Here is a 19,702-nt window from a genome sequence, read left to right as displayed (position 1 = left end):
GACTCGGTGTTTTACCCCTTGTCACAACACAACTGATCGACTCAAGCGCATTAAGAAAAAAAGAAATTCCATAAATGAACTTTTAACAAGGCACACCTGTTAATGGAAATACATTCCAGATGAAGCTGGTTGAGAGAATGCCAAGTATGTGCAAAGCTTTCATCAAGGCAAAGGGTGGCTACTTTGAAGAATATAAAATATATTTTGATTTGTTTAAGACGTTTTTGGTTACTACATGATTCCATGTGTTATTTTATAGTTAATGTTTTTTCACTCTTATTCTGCAATGCTGAAAATAGAAAAAATATAAGAAAAACAGTTGAATGAGTAGGTGTGTCCAAACTTTTGACTAGTACTGTATATACTACAGTTCATTCTCTTTGTAGGAAATGACATGAGAGCGATGCCTAGGGTAGTCACCTATACATGTAGGTGTAAGCCTTCAATGTGTGTGTTTCTGTTCACTGAAATGGAAAGCAGAGTCCAAGCATTACGTGGAGGTGAACATTGGTTTTATGGCACCCAACCCACTGCGCTGCAAGATAACGGTAAGGACATGGATATAAAGCCAGGGTGTTTACTCACTTGTTCAGGAAACTCAAGACAGACACAATAAATCATACTCCTGCTCAACTATGAAGTAAGTACTCCTTAAATAAAGAAAATCAACAAAAAACTACAGATTCTATAGAACTCAATGTTAACTAACTCCAATTAGATTAGGGATGGACTTGTTTCACATTAACTCTTGATCTTTATGCTTAATAGTTTTAAAACAGTTTCCTGTTCCAACCCTTGTCTTAACCAGCCCTGCTCAGACCGCCCTGAAGACTAAACTGGAAGAGCTGGAGTGTCACTTCACCTGGGGACTGGAACTCAGCAGGTACATGCTGCTCATTCACAGAGATCACCTGGAGGACATTGGCAGTGACGAGGGCTTTCCATGGCTGGGTCAGATGTACAACTTGTGGGCTTACATACACCACACCCTGGACTCCACTGACGCAGCCCTGCAGTGCCTCAGTAAGGCAGAGGAGGCCTTTCACCTAAACAGTCCTTCAGACACGATGGGTCCTTGGCAGCTGGTCCACTATGGGAACCTAGCCTGGGTGCATTATCACCTGGATAACCAGGCGGAGAGCCAGCGGTGCTTGACAAAGGTTGAGGGACTGCTACGAGATTACCCCTCACCTTCCCAGGGAGAACTGCACCCTGAGGTGTGTGTTGAAAAAGCCTGGACCCTCATGAAGTTTGGCCAGGACAAAAGACGGAAAGCAATAGATTACTTTCAAATGGCTATTAGGATGGAACCTGAGAGAAAGGAGTGGCAATCAAGCCATGCCTTGGCCTTAGACTCAGTCTACTGTTTCCATCCAATCAATCAACAGAAGGAGTCTGAGGTTCTAGAGGAGCTGAGACTTGCCAAGGAACACGATCCAGACAACTTGTATGTAGCAAGTATCTATCTGTTAAGACTTGGCCGGAATGGCCAGGTGAGAAGGAAGGAAGCACAACAGATAGCGCAGCAAATTTTAAAGAAGCCTGTCAGTTGCTACAGTGGTCTTAGACCCTTACTTCAGTTTTACAGAACATATTTATCATACAATGAAGCTATTGACCTAGCAAACGAGGCTCTGGAAAGACACCCAAATGTGCGCTACCTGAAAAAACAGCTAGCGAATTCCTACAAATGGAAAATATTTTCAAAGGAGGACAGTCCTAGGAGGCAGAGCATGTGCGACAGAGCCATCAGTCTCTATACAGATCTGATCTCACTCTATCCAGAGACATCACTAAAGGACAAACTGGAGCTTGCAAGCATCTACGCAGAATCAGACAGGACAGAAACAGCCAATCAGATCTATGAGAATTTATTCTCCAACGAGCAGGATCCAGACGAGTTGCAGATACTCTACTTCCATTATGCCAAATACAGCAACTTCCACATCCAGGATCGAAATGCATCAATTGATTATCACAAGAAGGCAGCAGAGATACCTAATCCTAACAAATACGGTAAAAAGAGTTTCAACATCTTGAGGAAAATTGAACAACGGGGAAGAAATCAAAGATGTGCAGAAATCTGGGAATTTCTCAAAAACCTTTCTTCTCACAATGAATAAGAGCAAGGATAAGAATTAACCAATCAAAGAGGTTAACCAAATTGAGGTTTCCATATTGTACATACAATGTATTTTCTTTTTATGCTCTTTGGGCTCTAGACCAGGTTGCTGCTAAACAAATTGTGCCAAATGTTTTTTTGTTGAGCCATGCAAATAAAACTATTGATTTAATTATTTTTGTGTTTTTAGACTAAAAGAATTCCTCATGCCCATAACACTTATTTTTGTAATATTTCCAATGAGGGCAAAATAAGTTATTTAAGTGTGGTGCATAGGGTTGTTGACAGGTGCGTATGAGCTGCAGATTTAAGAAATACAGATTGATTCTTTCTGTAACATTGTCTGAAAATATCAAAAAATCCAATCAGTTTCTAAAATGAAATACAAACACCAGGGGTTCCATACAGGCGTAAAAAATGTGAACACATTTGACATCCAATTAAAATAATATCCCATATTCAATAGATTGTAGTTGAATTGAATTCTACCATTGACAAAGAGTAGGGTTTACATCAGGAAGCCGAGTTTAAACCAGGGGTTTCAAACTCATTCCACGGACAGCCTAGAGTCCGCAGATTTTTCCTTTCAATTAAGACCTAGATAACCAGGTGACGGGACTTCCTTACTAATCAGTAACCTTAATTCATCAATCAAGTACAAGGGAGGAGCGAAAACCTAGGGACACTCTGCCCTCAGGGGAATGAGTTTGACACATGGTCTAAACAGATGACATACTACCAGAGTGGATACATATGTTGGATGCCTTCGGGGAACTTCCTGAAAAGCAGTTGGCCTAGAGAAGTGGAGACACTTATTTTATTTAAATATCAATTTGACCCCCTTTTCATGGTGTCCAATTGTTAGTAGCTACTATCTTGTCTCATCGCTACAACTCCCATTCGGGCTCAGGAGACGAAGGTCGAAAGCTTCCGAAACACAACCCAACCAAGCCGCACCAGTGCGCCTCCAACCCGGAAGCCAGCCGCACCAGCGTGTCGGAGGAAACACTGTGCACCTGGCTACCTTGGTTAGCACGTACTGCGCCCGGTCCGCCACAAGAGTCGCTGGTGCGCGATGAGACAAGGATATCCCTACCGGCCATCCGGGCCTCCCGGGTGGCGCAGAGCCTGGGCGCGAACTGTGCCCTAGACCACTGCGCCACCCGGGAGGCCCGGAAACCCTTATTGACGTCAGCTAATTATGCTTCTGATGACGGGTCAATTTTGGTCGGTCTACGAGTTGAGTTCTATTTTCTAGACTCTTACTAACCAGTGTTGCCATAATCACACCGGATCACACAACAAAAGGTCCTTATGTTTAAAACCTTGAGAAACTTTATCCACTGATGTATAGGGTTGTGGACAGCTCCATACGAGCTGCAGATTTTAGAAATACACTGGAGATAGATTTTTACTGCAACATGGTCTGAAAATATTTTTTAAATGCAATCAGTTTCCAAAATTAAATACAAAATAACAGTGATTCCATACACAGATGTAAACATTTTGCCACAGCTTCCAAGTCAAAAAGAGGAAATGTCCAAGAGAACAAAATACAAAAATGGGTCACTCGTTCCCTCTTCGACTCTTCTTGTGGCTCTTTTTTGAACTCCTGAAACAGAGATGAAGAAATCAACAACAGTAGGTGACATAAACCAGGTTTCCATCCAACCATTTAATGCGCATTAATTACATGACACATTAAAAAAGTAATGATGGAAACAGGAAATGCCGGTACAATTCTATACATTTCAACAGACAATGTTTGTTCAACATGGTGGGATCTTTTTGGGTTGGTAAAATTAATTATGTGAGAAATGGCAGTGGAAACGCGTTTATTCGCAAATATTGGCATAATAATCATTTCGAAAAGCATGCAGTTTATTAGGTTATGATGAACTTCACAAGGTGGTGAACGGGAAGGTGATGATGCTCTTTTCCAATAAATATCGAGGGACTTACTCTGGTGAAAATAATCTCGCTCTTATCCACAACAATCTCATTGTGTAGGTAGCCTACCCACAATGTGTCTGCCAGCTGTTAGCTAGAGAGCATGTGCCAAGACCAGAGAGGGTACATTTGCTATATAATGCCAGTTTGTTTGTCAAAACCATTAGTAGAGTTGAAAATGTGACGGTACATGGGAATTTAATAGGAAAATATTTGTTTATGTGCACTACATCATCACACACAGCCTTTTATCTGCAATAAATCCATTTGATGGAAACATCGCTGCTCGGAAAATGCACTTATTGTTTCATGCAGATTTGAGAATATTCACATGAAAATCTGTGGTAGTGGAGAGGATAGTGGAGAGGGTCTTTCTCTTGCTCCATTACTTACCTCTCTGGGGATTTGGAGTGACTGCGATGCCTGTGGCTTCTGTGATGGCCTGGGACAAAACAGAGCAGCTCTAGGTCAGACTGGGACTATTGTTAAACATGTTAAAGTCAAATGATTACAGATGACTATCAGTCACAAGCATATGTGACTTTTGATGTAGTGCGATGCAGGTTGGCGTTGCTATGATACCTGGGGACTTTGAGCGGTGACGTCTCTCTCGGGAGCGGCTGCGGTGGCGACGGGGACTTTTGCTGCGGTGGCGCTCTCGTCTGGGGGATGGGCTGTGAGTTAAAACAGAAACAATACAGACCATATTAATACAGCACTGCTTAGAAGTAACCAAGACAATACTCAATTCAATCTAAGCTTCAGTCCCTTTATAGATCAAACACTACATTTTTTAACATTATATTTCAATATCTGAGTTTACCATCTGATGGTACAATGGAAAACACAAGGAAAATCCATCAGAAAAGGTAGAGACTACATACCTTCGTCTCTTGGGTGATCTGCTCCTCCTGGACAGAATAAAAAGGATAAAAGACATTTAGTGTCTTCAGGATGTGAAAATAAATTAATTCTGAGTATGTGTAAATGGTGAATAAAGGTGATTCTGGACTTTAGATTAGATCAATTACTAGTTACCGTCTGGGTGAACGGCTGCGTCTGTAGCGTGGAGAGGGCGAACGGCGAGGGCGGTCGTTGTCCCGGTAACTCCGTCTGTGGGGCTCTGGGGTCTGAACTCTCTCTGGCTGTAGACATTTGAACAGACAGACAGGAGATAAAAGACAGACATGGACAGAGTGAAACAACATTAACATTCTTCTGCCTACTAGCCGAAGTTTACTCAACTTTACAGTTAGTCTATGCAGGCTGGATAAAGACAAGACAACAACCTTTTCCTCTTCCTCGTCTTCCTCGTCACTGGTCTCCACTTCATCCAGGTCCTCTTCTAGGGCGCTGATGCGTGTGTCTAATAACTCCGCCTCCTCAAGGACCTGCCTTTTCTGTAGTCAACGCACACAAAAGAATGTCAGCGGTCTAGGTCAGTGAAAAGGGGTGTGAGCACATACAGGGGGGGGGGGGGGGGTAGACTTACCTGAAGCCTGGGAAGGATGATGTCACACATTCTCTCAGAGTGTAGCAGTTCATCAATGAACTCATCTACATGTTGCAGCTCAAACTCTGAAACAAACAGTGAAAGGATATGATGCCATTTATAACCAGGAGATATTTTGCATTGTACAATCATTCCATAATACACATAAACGAAAGGACTCACCTCCATTTCGGTTCTGACTCTTGATTTTTCGGTAGTCGTTGTACAATGGTTCCAGGTATTTGTAGCAATCCACTGATGTCCCAGTCAACCTCATGTACATTGCCCCTAGCAAGCGGACATACCTAAGGTGAAGAAAAACATCACAGTGAGGTGTGTAATGCATGAACATACCGATTTGTTTATGTCACATTTGTCAAGCTAGGAGTTAGAAGACAGTTTATCTAACTTTTAAAATACATAAAGACTTGTAATAACCAGCCCAAAAACCCAGACTTACTTGAAATCCTCGTTCTTGATGAATTCTACAATGATGTCTTTTTCTGGCTGAATCTGTAGCATCTTCAGAGTGAGACACAGGAACGGTGTAGGTTTGATATTTCCTCCATAGACTCCTCCGACAAACTTCAACGCCATGGCTTTGTCAACGACAAGTTCGGCTGTAGATCAAGGAGAAAATGGTGATTAGAAAGATGATCAAACATGCTGAGGCTTTGGACAAGTTGGATTCAGATGTTTATTTGATAGCGAGGGATTCTAGAGATTATACATATTGTGGCTCTTTTCCGTCGCCACCCACCAAAACGATGCACAATTTAAGGATTCCAACTAATACACGTACTCTCCCAAAGCCATCCAAAACCCAGGTAACGTTACATGCATGGCATCAAGTGATGCTAGCCAAGCCAATACCTTTGGTGTGCATAAACCACATATTAGTGTGTGAACAAGTCTAAGTGAGTGTAAGTAACTAACAGGGTAAAATGTACTAGACGTAAGCACACTTCCTAATAGTTCATTTGTTTACATGTGTGGTATTTGTACTTCAAACTACCTAGCGTTAGCTAACCAGCTCCAACTCACCAGTCAGTCCAAAGCATTCTTCTTTCCAATATTTTGATTCATAAATTCGAGTACGAATAATTTTCTCTACCAAGTATTGTGGATTTGTTCCATGTATACTGTTTGCATCTTTAACAGTCCTATTTGCCATGTTTACTGCTCAAACCGGAATTAAAAATGAGTTGCTGTGGGAAACGAATTCGCATTAGAAGTTGCTGTATATCTTCCCGTGTAACAACGTACACATCCGGGGCAGAATGTGAAGGCGTTCATTGGCCGATACTACAGTCACATGCCAAGCACGCAATTTCTTTTCGCGCGAAAGGTAGAAAGTGCAGCCACGTAATCCTTTGTACTAGACAACCTTTTTTGTTTTTTTTTGTTAGCTAGCTACGTGTAAAAGATAACTAGCTATATTATTACACTACAGCGCATCTTCGTTTATATTAAACTGCTTGAAATTTGATCAACTTGCCCGTTCGACTTTTATCAGACGAGCAGCTGTCTCTTTTCTGTGAGTATTGCAGCTAGCCTATTCATAGTTTACTAGCTAACGTTAAACCTCTAAGGCCACCTTGGGATATCGAGTGCAAGTATTGCAACTATCTAACGTGAGTTGTCTTTGTCCCAAGTTGTCTAACCGAGTATTGATTTGTGTATTTTGTAAAGGTCTGCAATTATGGTCCGCTACTTTACAAGATTGAGAGTGAGACGTACCTACAAATGGGGCGGAAGACCTTATATCTTCGACAGAAAATTAAAGAGTTATGGCTTTGAGTAAGTTTCAACTTATTTCTAGCATAGTGTCATAACAAATTTGCTTGGGGCCTCGTCAACAACGCTGTTCGTTCATATTTTTGTTCCACTTGATTTCCAAACGAAACTATGTTTGTTGGTCTTTTACTCTCTAGGTACTTGAACATGAGCGTGGAGGGTCAGGAGGCAGTCACCACTGTAACACCTGGCCAGTACATCCTCATTGAGGGAAATGATGATGAATACCCCTTCGTTGCCAAGCTTCTCAAGTTCTTTGGCGATGGTGAGTGATGGTTTAATGTTGTGCAATGTGCATAATGGCTTGCAACTTATAATTTTTTTTTAAAGATGAACCTTTATTTAACTAGGTAAGTTATACTAGGCTGGCTAGCCTATCGGTATTTTTGCTCAGATGAATTTGGCAGAAATATTTTGAAAATGCTCTATTAGGTGGAGAAACATTGTCATCCTTATTTCAAGCACCTAGGCGTAAGTAGCAAAGTGGATCATGTCCTGCAATGACGTGTCTTTGGTCCTCAAGAGTCCCACAAGCAGAAGAAGGCGCTGGTGCAGTGGTTCTTGCGCTTGTCTGAGGTGCCCCAAAATAAGAAGTTGTTGCTGGGCAGGAGCCCCCATCCCCAGGAGATCTTCTACTACCTGGGACGTGCCTGTGACGATGAGATCGACGCAGAATCCATCCTTGGCACAGTACATGTGAGGCAGGATAATTCACCAGTAGAACCGTAGCGTTAGCGCCTGTGCTCTCTCTTGTTGACTTGAGCGTTGACCCTCTTCTTAATGTGTTTTTCCTTGTCCCTATTCACTTATTGCTTTCGTAGTCGGTTCTGTGGTCATTTGCTCAGTCTTTTGTGACTGTTGACATTATTAAAGCACTTAATAAGTGTTTGATTTTTATATGGATTTTGATGCCATTTGAACATCTTTCCTCTGCTCCCCAGGTCCAGCACGTCCCTGAAGATACTCCTTTTCCAGAGCCTGGAACCAAGGACACCCTCTATGTAAAGCTGTCCTGGGACACCAAGGCCTTCAATGTCTTAGACCCTGTCCTGATGCAGGATACCCCTGCCTCAACCCCCCCCAAACCTGCTCTCCCTCTGTTTCCCCCTGTGCTTCCCCCGCGGCAACCCCTGTGTCTCGGGGCCCGGTGCGTCGTGCCCTGCCCACCCCAGACCCCACAGTGATGAGGAGAGCAGGGTCTGTGTCTGACACTAGAGCCACCATGAGTGCCGGGAAGAGGAGTACCCTTGAGGCAGAGTCGATCCACTCTGCCTCCAAGCTCTCTGCCTCTAAAATCCTGAGCGCCAAGAGGAGGGGCAGCGCTGCAGACACACCGGGTGTACGCAAGAAACTACAGCTCAGCATCGGGGCCAGTGAGTGTCTTTATCTCAGGATGTGATCGTCTAAAATGAGTTCATTTTTAACAGTGTGTTGGTCAAGAGGAGATGGTGGAGCGCCTGGGAGAGCCGGTCCTGGTGGTGTAACGTTTGTGTGTGTCTACTTCTACAAGGTCCAGGGAAGAGAATGACCAGAGCAGATGTCCTCTGTGAGCTCTTGGATGAAGAGATGGAGTCAGAGAAAGTTATATCCCTCAAACTGAGCTCCTCGGTTTCACACTCCCTCCAGCATGGCTGCAGCCTCTCTCCCATGAGAAGTGGCTGTAAGACCCCTAACGGCCAGAGGAGGTTCCCCTGGAAGCTCTCCTCCATCAGCCTGGACAGACTGTCTCCTACTGCCCTGGGAGAACAGGACTTATCCAGGTAGGGTTAGACTCGGAGTATCCTTGACTCCGATACCACAGGAATAGACAAGAGTTATGTGTGATGCTCTTTCTACAGGGCTTACAGGAGTTGTACAATGCTACAGAGATCAGCTGTAAAACGTTACACAGATCAGCTGGTGCCATTTGGGTTAGATCTTAGCTATTTTTCACATTTTCATCGCGTGTGCTTTGCAAAATAACTAAACATAATTCGTAACACTATATTCAACCATGTCCTGGTTGTGGAAGCTTTAACATCATCCCAGGGTCCTCCAAGCTCTAAGTCCTGGTTGTGGAATTATAAAAATATATTTTGACCCCCTTTTTCTCCACAATTTCGATGCTGAAACTCTCCAATGGGCTCTGGAGGTGAAGGTCGAGTCATGCGTCCCCCGAAACATGACCCGCCAAACCGCGCTTCTTAACACCCGCCCTCTTAACCCGGAAGCCAGCTGCACCAATGTGTCGGGAGGAAACACTGTTCAACTGACGAACAAGGTCAGCCTGCAGGTGCCCAGCCCCCCACAAGAAGTCGCTAGAGCACGAGAAGCCAAGTAAAGCCCCCCAGCCAAAACCTCCCCTAACCCGGACGACGCTGGGCCAATTGTGCACTGTCCCCTGTGGGACTCCCGATCACTGCTGGTTGTGATACAGCCCAGGATCTAACTCAGGTCTGGACTGACGCCTCTAGCACTGCGATTTGTGCCTTAGACTGCTGCGCCACTCGGCAGACCGGTTGTGAAAGCTTTAACATCGTCCCAGGGTCCTCTAAGCTCAATGTCCTCGTTGTGGAAGCTTTAACATCATCCCAGGGTCCTCCAACTCAATATCCTGGTTGTGGAAGCTTTAACATCATCCCAGGGTCCTCTAAGCTCAATGTCCTGGTTGTGGAAGCTTTACCAACATCATCCCAGGGTCCTCTAATATACTGTGAGTAGTATCAGTAAGCCAGTGTGTTCCCTTCCTCTACAGTGACCTGTTGCTGGCAGTGATTCCCCTGGCCCTAGAGGATGAGGTATTTGAGGCAGGGTTACCTACAGACGCTGGCTCTGCCAACACCCCCAAGAAGAGACAGGCCACCCCCAGGAGGAACTATGTTAGGGGACAGAAGTGAGTGGGCCACCCCAGGTCCGGTGACAGGAGCACGGGTGTGGTGGTGTAGGCGGGGTATAGCGGTCAGATTGGAGCACTTGGTGGGAGCTTGCCTGTCTTTCTTCAGACATGGCTTCGCAGCAGATGGTACATAGTTCCACTGGCTTCATTTGAGATGGGTTAAAAATCCACAGCTAATGAGAGACGTCACTTAGCCGATGTTGATAAGCAGTGTGTTTACTACGGGCAGCTAAGTCACCTTAACCAATAGACAAGTCACATTCGTAGTAATAGTACATTGCAAATTGAGTGTCTTGGCTCATACGCTTTTCTGTCTTCCCAAAGAGCTACCACCCCCTCCAGGAGGAAAGAGTCTGCCATGGCCATTAGAGAGCCTGCTCTGGGGGTGCTGTGAGTATCTAACAGTCTGATTGATCAGTCACATTATTGATTACTCTGTTCTTATGATCCTATTCAGTTATTTATATTTCTTATTATTGTCTGTGTGTCTCAGGGAGGAGGAGGAGGACTCTGAGGGTTCTCCCATGCAGCCGATTGCCTTGACTCCTCGCTCCAAGAGGAAGTCAGCCCAGCTGGTGTCGTTACGCATCAGGAAGCAGTTGTAAGTGCTTGCTGTCATGTGGCTTATATGTATGCCCCATAGAGAATGATCGAGGTCTCCAGATGGATAACCTGTTTTTGGACATATTTATTGAGGGCTTCCACCGTTTTAAAGTTGTCAACTATGGGTTAAGGAAGGGACATCCAGGTCCTCGGGATTCCATCCAGGTCCTCGGGATTCCATCCAGGTCCTCGGGAGGGATCAGCCAATGAATTGTACTTGAGAGCAAGCATTCCATAACTGCAGGTTGCAGTAAATCACCAACCTTGGCTTTATACCTGTTCAAACAACACACTCCAAGTGGCATTATGCACACCAACTCATAGAAGTACTAGAAGAAAATGGTCTACTTCAAAATGGAGATGTCCTTAATGGTGCTGCCCAAGGTGATCTGTTATATTGACAAGATAGTCGAGTGACCACTCTAACAATGGAAATGCATGTCCTCAAAGATGGAAGCTCTGTACTGTCTTTGATGGAAGGCTGGAGGGATGAGGCGAGACCAGGTGGGACCATTCTAGCCAATGAACAACAGACAAATCCGGTATAATGTGGTTATTTTTTTATTTGAAATCCTACATATCGGTGCATTCGGAACCTAACCAGTATGAAACTATTAGATCAAATAAGCCTCACGTAGCAAATTAGCAATTCCTTTTTTTTGTTGACTAAATTAGACATGCTTTGACCTCCATACAAAAATTCCTCACTTTGTGGTCTTATTTTCATGGACATATTTTGGGTGGAGTAAACCCTCATGCTTCACCTCTTTCTCTCTGGCTCTGCCCATGCGCTCAAACACAGACACACAGAAAAGTCCTCTAATTCTATCTCTGGTATGCCCCTACTGGCTGAAAGGAACTGTGACCATCTAGGGAGTAATTTAAAGCGTTCACTTCCGAGTGATTTTAAATTAGTTGAAAAAAATGTAACAAGATTGACAGGTTGTTTAATGATGCCTCCAGTCGATGTTATCAATTTGTATCTCAATAATTTTTAAATTTTTTTTAAATAAATCTTCCTCTTCTACAAAGTATTTTTGGAATGCCGGTTTGAAGTATTATTTACTAAAATGTGTAATTTGTTTTTATAGGAATCTGTTGGACGATACCCAAGAGCTGATCTCCGATGGCGATGATGACTGTTTCGTTCCCTCCAATAAGGACCTACAGAGCAGCAGCGATGAAGAGAAGACCGATAGTGAGGAAGAGACCATGGTGAAGAAGACCAGAGGAAGAAATGGCAAGACCTCCGTCAGGACCCCACGCAAAACACCCAGCAAGAAGGTATGTATGGCTGTGGTAGGCTCCTGTGGTGCCTGTGTAATTTGTTTTTATAGGAATCTGTTGGACAATACCCAAAAGCTGATCTCCGATGGCGATGATGACTGTTTCGTTCCCTCCAATAAGGACCTACAGAGCAGCAGCGATGAAGAGAAGACCGATAGTGAGGAAGAGACCATGGTGAAGAAGACCAGAGGAAGAAATGGCAAGACCTCCGTCAGGACCCCACGCAAAACACCCAGCAAGAAGGTATGTATGGCTGTGGTAGGCTCCTGTGGTGCCTGTGTAATTTGTTTTTATAGGAATCTGTTGGACAATACCCAAAAGCTGATCTCCGATGGCGATGATGACTGTTTCGTTTCCTCCAATAAGGACCTACAGAGCAGCAGCGATGAAGAGAAGACCGATAGTGAGGAAGAGACCATGGTGAAGAAGACCAGAGGAAGAAATGGCAAGACCTCTGCCAGGACACCACGCAAAACACTCAGCAAGAAGGTATGTATGGCTGTGGTAGGTGCCTGTGTAATTTGTTTTTATAGGAATCTGTTGGACAATACCCAAAAGCTGATCTCCGATGGCGATGATGACTGTTTCGTTTCCTCCAATAAGGACCTACAGAGCAGCAGCGATGAAGAGAAGACCGATAGTGAGGAAGAGACCATGGTGAAGAAGACCAGAGGAAGAAATGGCAAGACCTCCGTCAGGACCCCACGCAAAACACCCAGCAAGAAGGTATGTATGGCTGTGGTAGGCTCCTGTGGTGCCTGTGTAATTTGTTTTTATAGGAATCTGTTGGACAATACCCAAAAGCTGATCTCCGATGGCGATGATGACTGTTTCGTTTCCTCCAATAAGGACCTACAGAGCAGCAGCGATGAAGAGAAGACCGATAGTGAGGAAGAGACCATGGTGAAGAAGACCAGAGGAAGAAATGGCAAGACCTCCGTCAGGACCCCACGCAAAACACCCAGCAAGAAGGTATGTATGGCTGTGGTAGGCTCCTGTGGTGCCTGTGTAATTTGTTTTTATAGGAATCTGTTGGACAATACCCAAAAGCTGATCTCCGATGGCGATGATGACTGTTTCGTTTCCTCCAATAAGGACCTACAGAGCAGCAGCGATGAAGAGAAGACCGATAGTGAGGAAGAGACCATGGTGAAGAAGATCAGAGGAAGAAATGGCAAGACCTCTGCCAGGACCCCACACAAAACACCCAGCAAGAAGGTATGTATGGCTGTGGTAGGCTCCTGTGGTGCCTGTCTAATATTCTCCCCCCCCCCCCCCCCCATTCTGTCCTGAGCTGAGGAAGGAATTGAGGAATTCTGTGTGTTTTCCATGTTTTCTCATCCAGGTCACCCCAAGTACCCCCCGTCATGCCACTCCCAATATTCCCAGCCGGACTGTTCCAGCCAGGCAGCCTGGGAACATCCTGGAGGAGGCCAGGGCTAGGTGAGAACAAACGGGCATCGTATCCAGACGGTAGATTTCAGCCAATGATTTACTTCTGTCTTTAAGTCAGGGATGGACAACTTTGATGGGGGTGGGGGCCACAAAAAAATCTAAACTCATCATGATGGACTGCAGCTGTCTCTTCCCTGTAGGGAGCAGGAGTTATTTAATTTATTTAGATGTGACCTTTGTTGTTTTATTGACGTGTGTCCCTGTCCTCAGGCTGCATGTGTCGTCACTACCAGAGTCTCTTCCCTGTAGGGAGCAGGAGTTCCAGGATATCTATAATTTTGTGGAGAGCAAGGTTATGGATGGGACCGGAGGGTAAGATTGATAGACACCTCACTACGTTTCAGGAAATGTTGTTACTGTGTGAACCCTGTCTCACCAAAACCAGAATTTTCTGGAACTTGAGAACTGCCATATTTTACCCCCCCAAAAAACTTCTGAAGCCATTTTGAAAGAAATAAATTGGTCTTAGTCATGAAATGTTGTCAGATAATGGCAGGGAAACTCTGGGTTATGTTCAGTTGGAACCAAGGGGAGAAAGTACTGTGAAATGACAGTGTGTTGGCTTCTCATTGGACAAGTTCAGTAGTGCTTCCTCAGTTTTTCTCTAGTTTCATCCCTTCTGAACATGACCCTGGATTAGCTGTTCTATGTGATAGTCAGTAACAGTAAAGTGTACATAAACCACAATATCAACACTGTCACGGCAGCTCGCAGGAATGATGGTTTTGGTGTTCTTATGTTGATGCAAGTAGTGTGGACACTCCTTACCTTGCTGGTATAGCGTTATGGAAAAAGGCTTACTGCAGCTGTCTGTCTAGGTGTATGTACATCTCTGGTGTTCCGGGAACTGGGAAAACCGCCACCGTCCACGAGGTTATCCGGTGTCTACAACACGCCTCTGATATGGATGAAATCCCCACCTTCCGATTCATCGAGATCAACGGCATGAAAATGACCGACCCTCACCAAGCCTACGTCCAGATTCTACAGGTGTGTGTGTGTGTGTATATACACAAACACACGCGCACACACACGCGTACACTTTCCCAGTATCAGTGTAACTCCTGTGTTCTCCTCCAGAAACTGACGGACCAGAAGGTGACCGCTGACCACGCCGCAGCCCTATTGGAGAAGAGGTTCAGTAACCCCGCCCCCAAGAAGGAGACCACCGTGCTACTGGTGGACGAGGTAAGGTCGATGTTTATCCACTCTCTCGATTCTAAGGATAGGAGAATACGTAACCATTGATGCCAACTGGGAAATGCTGGTAATGGATGTGAAGACAGAATCGTGTATGTTCTATACTCAATCACTCTATTCTACATATTTATTGACTTGAATGGAGATGCCCGGTCTAGTCATTCTGTTTCTATGACTGACCCTGTGTTTCACCCCCCCCACCCAGCTGGACCTTCTGTGGACCAGGAAGCAGAATGTCATGTACAACCTGTTTGATTGGCCGACAAGGCGCCACGCCCGCCTGGTGGTGCTGACCATCGCCAACACCATGGACCTTCCTGAGCGGATCATGATCAACAGGGTGGCCAGCAGACTGGTAAGGACCGTGGAGATACTTCCGTGCACTGGATGTCAAACATCTCCTTGGACCCAGACGTTTCACAATTTAGTTGTTGCCCTGAACTAGCTCACCTGATTCTCCTAGTCAAGGGCTTGATGACCGGTTGAATCCGGTTTGTTAGCTCTGGAATGGATCAAACGCATAGACAGGTTAGCTGACAACGTTAGGAAAATGATGTACGTACAGCGATGTGGCCGGAAGCCAAGCGTTATGATTCTGAACAGTCGGATAGTTAGCAGCAATGACGAGAAGCTGTCATGTGGGAATCATAGGTGGCTAGTTTCATCTTGTTCTTCATACCACGTGTTATGACTAATGTCAATGCTAATACGGAAAAAATATGCTCGCTAGCTAACTAACAACTGTAAAGCTGCTCATTTGTGGAAATGTGTTTGTTTTCAATAAAGATTGAGACAAAATGTAGTTTACATGTTGTCAACAATCTAGGCCAACCCCGTCTGTTTTGCCCCGTAGTTACGTTCGTGTTGCTAAACAACCAACCCGTGTATGGAACGGCCTGCTGGGGTTCCCAGACGAGCGGTTTGAGAACCACTGCATTAGTGTTCTATTTAAGTCCACTCCACCCGAGGGTGCTGTTAGATTGTTGGGCCAGGCTGCTGTGAAATTCTTTCAGCGTGTTTGCCTCTTGGAAGTGCAGATCAAACCAGTGTTTTAACTGTAACTTCCTGTGCGTCTCTCTCTATGTCCAGGGTCTGACCAGGATGTCGTTCCAGCCGTACAGCTTCAAGCAGCTGCAGCAGATCATCACGTCCAGACTGAACAAGGTCAAGGCCTTCGAGGAGGACGCTTTGCAGCTGGTCTCCAGAAAGGTATCAAATCAAATCAAATGTATTTATATAGCCCTTCGTACATCAGCTGATATCTCAAAGTGCTGTACAGAAACCCAGCCTAAAACCCCAAACAGCAAACAATGCAGGTGTAAAAGCACGGTGGCTAGGAAAAACTCCCTAGAAAGGCCAAAACCTAGGAAGAAACCTAGAGAGGAACCAGGCTATGTGGGGTGGCCAGTCCTCTTCTGGCTGTGCCGGGTAGAGATTATAACAGAACATGACCAAGATGTTCAAATGTTCATAAATGACCAGCATGGTCGAATAATAATAAGGCAGAACAGTTGAAACTGGAGCAGCAGCACAGTCAGGTGGACTGGGGACAGCAAGGAGTCATCATGTCAGGTAGTCCTGGGGCACGGTCCAAGGGCTCAGGTCCTCCGAGAGAGAGAATTAGAGAGAGCATATGTGGGGTGGCCAGTCCTCTTCTGGCTGTGCCGGGTGGAGATTATAACAGAACGTGGCCAAGATGTTCAAATGTTCATAAATGACCAGCATGGTTGAATAATAGTAAGACAGAACAGTTGAAACTGGAGCAGCAGCATGGTCAGGTGGACTGGGGACAGCAAGGAGTCATCATGTCAGGTAGTCCTGGGACATGGTCCTAGGGCCCAGGCCAGTTGAAACTGGAGCAGCAGCATGGCCAGGTGGACTGGGGACAGCAAGGAGTCATCATGTCAGGTAGTCCTGGGGCATGGTCCTAGGGCTCAGGTCCTCCGAGAGAGAGAAAGAAAGAGAGAAGGAGAGAATTAGAGCACGCACACTTAGATTCACACAGGACACCGAATAGGACAGGAGAAGTACTCCAGATATAACAAACTGACCCTAGCCCCCCGACACATAAACTAATGCAGCATAAATACTATGCCATATTGTCCCCGTATTATTCAGCCCAGGGCTCTTCCACAGTCCTGCTGTTTCCCTGCCGGTTAATTGATCAGTTAATGTCAACTATTGGAATGATACTGTGAAGTATTCTGTGACGACCTTTTTGACAGTGGTGTCTGAGCACTGTCCCCGTTTTGTCCTCTAGGTGGCAGCGTTGTCAGGAGACGCCCGGCGCTGTCTGGACATCTGTCGCCGCGCCACTGAGATTTGCGAACACTCCGCCTCGCACCCGTCCTCCGCGGGATTGGTGAGAATGAGTCATGTGATGGAGGCGCTGGATGAGATGTTCTCCTCCTCCTACATCACAGCCATTAGGTAAGAGACACCTCATTGCTCCACAGACCTGTCAGTCTACCCATTGGCCCAGCGAGCTGTCAATCTATGTGAAATCTCTGTGTTAGGTGTGCATCGTTGCAGGAGCAGCTCTTCCTGAGGGCGGTCATTGCTGAGTTCAGGCGACTGGGACTGGAGGAGGCCACCTTCCAACAGGTATAGTCCCTAATGAGGACAACATTGACTTACTACAACTCTCGCTCAACACATCTATCCCTCTTTTACCTGTGTTGTGGGGTTCCCTTATCTAAAGTCCACTGTCCCCTCCTCCCAGGTGTTTGTGCAGCACCGGGCTCTGAGTCGTGTGGAGGGCCTGCAGCCCATCAGTGTGTCCGAGGGTCTGGCCGTGTGTCAGCGTCTGGGTGCGTGTCGTCTGCTGCTGCTGGAGGCCAGCCGTCTAGACATGCTACAGCGGGTCAGACTCAACGTCAGCCAGGATGACGTGCTCTACGCACTCAAAGCTGTCAGAGACTGAGGACCACCGGAGGTCCTAAGGTACAGGGGGGAGGATGAGGGTCTTTTTGGGACCTAGAAGGGAACCTGCTCCATCACTACCAGTGAACTTGGTCAGTTTGATAACTACAACTCATCAGGACCACCGTTGGACCACACAGTCCCATGCCTCAACCACAGCCAATACTACTGTACCTCTCAGGACCGGGAATCCCACTGACACCTTGTCTGTCCACGGTGGGTCTTTTTAGAGGCTCAGTTTGGTTTGATGCCGTCTTCTGAGAGGTTTTAGGAAATCTTCTGTTTTAGTGTTCTTTTACAAATGCTTTTCAATGTCATTGTTGTCAGCACATTTTTGGAAGCTCTTGATGGGGAAACTGCAGTGCATTTGAAAATTTTATGGAGCTCTGTCATAATTCAAGAACACAAATCATGATTTCTATTATATTGGTTTTACATTTGTTTACTGAAAATTGCCCTTGTTACGAAAGGATATTTAGATCTGGGTTTAACTCATTGTGTTGATGGGAGGAGAGCCAACTTCCCATCACAGTTAGCAATTTGACTTTCCTCTTTATCTGTATTCAAGAATTGTAATGTTGCTCTTGTTGGTTTTAGGATGTTCTTCATTATTGTTGTGTGAATATTGTATCTACAAAAGTAATAAAGATATTTAATAACAATGCTTGTGTATGAAGGCCTAGTTTTCCATTCATGTACTCATGATAACATTACTTGAACAAATGACCTGCACCGGTATTGCTTTCCAGAGGTTAGAATGAAGAAAGCCTATTTTGCAGGGATAAGCTAATGATGGACATTCGGAAAGTATTCACACCCCATAATGACACAGAAAATCAGGTTTTTAGAAATGTTTGCTAATTTATTAAAACTGAAATTCCTTACTTAGACCATTTGCTATGAGACTTGGAATTGAGCTCCGCTGCATTCTATTTTAATTGATCCTTGATGTTGCTACAACTGGATTAGAGGCCACCTGTGGTAAATTCAATTGACTAGACGTGATTTGGAAAGGCACACACCTGTCTATATAAGGTCCCACAGTTGACAGTGCATGTCAGCAAAAACCAAGCCATGAGGTCGAAGGAATTGTCCGTAGAGCTCCGAGACCGGATTGTGTTTCGAGGCAATGATCTAGGGAAGGGTACCAAAACATGACTGCAGCTTTGAAGGTCTCCAAGGACACAGTGGCCTCCCATCATTCTTAAATAGAAGTTTGGAACCACCAAGGCTCTTCCTAGAGCTGGCTGCCTGACCAAACAGCAATCTGGGAAAATTGCCTCAGTCAGGGAGGTGACCAAGAACCCGATGGTCACTGACAGAGCTCCAGAGTTTCTCTGTGGAGATGGGAGAACCTTACAGAAGGCTAAGCACTCCACCAATCAGGCCTTTCTGGTAGAGTGGCCAAATGAAGCCACACTTCAGTAAAAGGCACATGACAGCCTTCTTGGAGTTTGCCAAAAGGCACCTAAAGGACTCTGACATGAGAAAAAATATTCTCTGGTCTGATGAAACCCTTCGGCCTGTGTCAAGCATCATGTCTGGAGGAAACCAGGCACCCCTCATCACCTGGCCAATACCAACCCTACGGTGAAGCATGGTGGTGTCAGCATCATGCTGTGGGGATGTTTTTCAGCGGCAGGGACTGGGAGACTAGTCAGGATCAAGGGAAAGATGAACGGACAAAGTACAGAGAGATCCTTGATGAAAACCTGCTCCAGAGAGCTCAGGACCTCAGACTGGGTCGAAGGTTCACCTAACAGGACAACGCACACAGCCAAGACAATGAAGGAGTGGCTTCGCGACATGTCTCAATATCTTTGAGTGGCCCAGCCAGAGCCCGGACTTGAACCTGATCGAACATCTCTGGAGAGACCTGAGATTAGCTGTGCAGTGACGCTCCCCATCCAACCTTACAGAGCTTGAGAGGATCTGCAGAGAAGGATGGGAGAAACTCCCCAAATACAGGTGTGCCAAGCTTGTAGCGTCATACCCAAGA

At 45.5% G+C, this 19,702-nt stretch overlaps 3 protein-coding genes across 4 annotated transcripts; 2 read left to right on the top strand and 1 right to left on the bottom strand.

The window, feature by feature from the left end:
• Nucleotides 1-564: 564 nt before the first annotated feature.
• On the top strand, nucleotides 565-2,294 carry LOC115108675 (interferon-induced protein with tetratricopeptide repeats 5-like). 2 transcript variants are annotated; one of them, XM_029633271.2, is made up of 2 exons: nucleotides 565-640; nucleotides 809-2,294. In XM_029633271.2, the coding sequence occupies exons 1-2, from the start codon at nucleotides 636-638 to the stop codon at nucleotides 2,121-2,123; spliced, it is 1,320 nt and encodes a 439-aa protein (XP_029489131.1). In that variant the 5' UTR covers nucleotides 565-635; the 3' UTR covers nucleotides 2,124-2,294. The 2 variants fall into 2 exon arrangements, with proteins under 2 accessions (XP_029489131.1, XP_064865309.1); XM_065009237.1 differs by having other exon boundaries at nucleotides 581-640; nucleotides 769-2,294.
• Nucleotides 1,856-6,807, bottom strand: prpf38a (pre-mRNA processing factor 38A). The gene is made up of 10 exons (XM_029633270.2): nucleotides 6,609-6,807; nucleotides 6,025-6,184; nucleotides 5,748-5,869; nucleotides 5,565-5,650; nucleotides 5,362-5,472; nucleotides 5,111-5,217; nucleotides 4,957-4,983; nucleotides 4,655-4,746; nucleotides 4,466-4,514; nucleotides 1,856-3,734 (listed from the first exon to the last, which is right to left on the bottom strand). Exons 1-10 carry the CDS (start codon nucleotides 6,736-6,738, stop codon nucleotides 3,689-3,691), a joined length of 930 nt encoding a protein of 309 aa, XP_029489130.1. The 5' UTR covers nucleotides 6,739-6,807; the 3' UTR covers nucleotides 1,856-3,688.
• Nucleotides 6,808-6,893: 86 nt separating this feature from the next.
• Nucleotides 6,894-18,365, top strand: orc1 (origin recognition complex, subunit 1). Its single transcript, XM_065009228.1, is given in 25 exon segments — nucleotides 6,894-7,101; nucleotides 7,257-7,364; nucleotides 7,499-7,626; nucleotides 7,885-8,057; nucleotides 8,303-8,461; nucleotides 8,464-8,734; nucleotides 8,872-9,121; nucleotides 10,096-10,233; nucleotides 10,561-10,626; nucleotides 10,730-10,837; nucleotides 11,931-12,123; nucleotides 12,247-12,369; nucleotides 12,493-12,615; nucleotides 12,730-12,852; nucleotides 12,976-13,098; nucleotides 13,222-13,344; nucleotides 13,472-13,569; nucleotides 13,792-13,893; nucleotides 14,400-14,571; nucleotides 14,662-14,769; nucleotides 14,987-15,136; nucleotides 15,871-15,990; nucleotides 17,042-17,211; nucleotides 17,298-17,385; nucleotides 17,504-18,365. Coding segments are annotated over 24 exon segments (3,408 nt in total). The 5' UTR covers nucleotides 6,894-7,101; nucleotides 7,257-7,266; the 3' UTR covers nucleotides 17,705-18,365.
• The last annotated feature ends 1,337 nt before the right edge of the window (nucleotides 18,366-19,702 follow it).

Source organism: Oncorhynchus nerka, linkage group LG24 (genome assembly GCF_034236695.1).
Source record: "Oncorhynchus nerka isolate Pitt River linkage group LG24, Oner_Uvic_2.0, whole genome shotgun sequence".
In the NCBI taxonomy this organism is placed as follows: domain Eukaryota; kingdom Metazoa; phylum Chordata; class Actinopteri; order Salmoniformes; family Salmonidae; genus Oncorhynchus; species Oncorhynchus nerka.
This window is presented reverse-complemented; position numbering and strand designations above follow the sequence as displayed.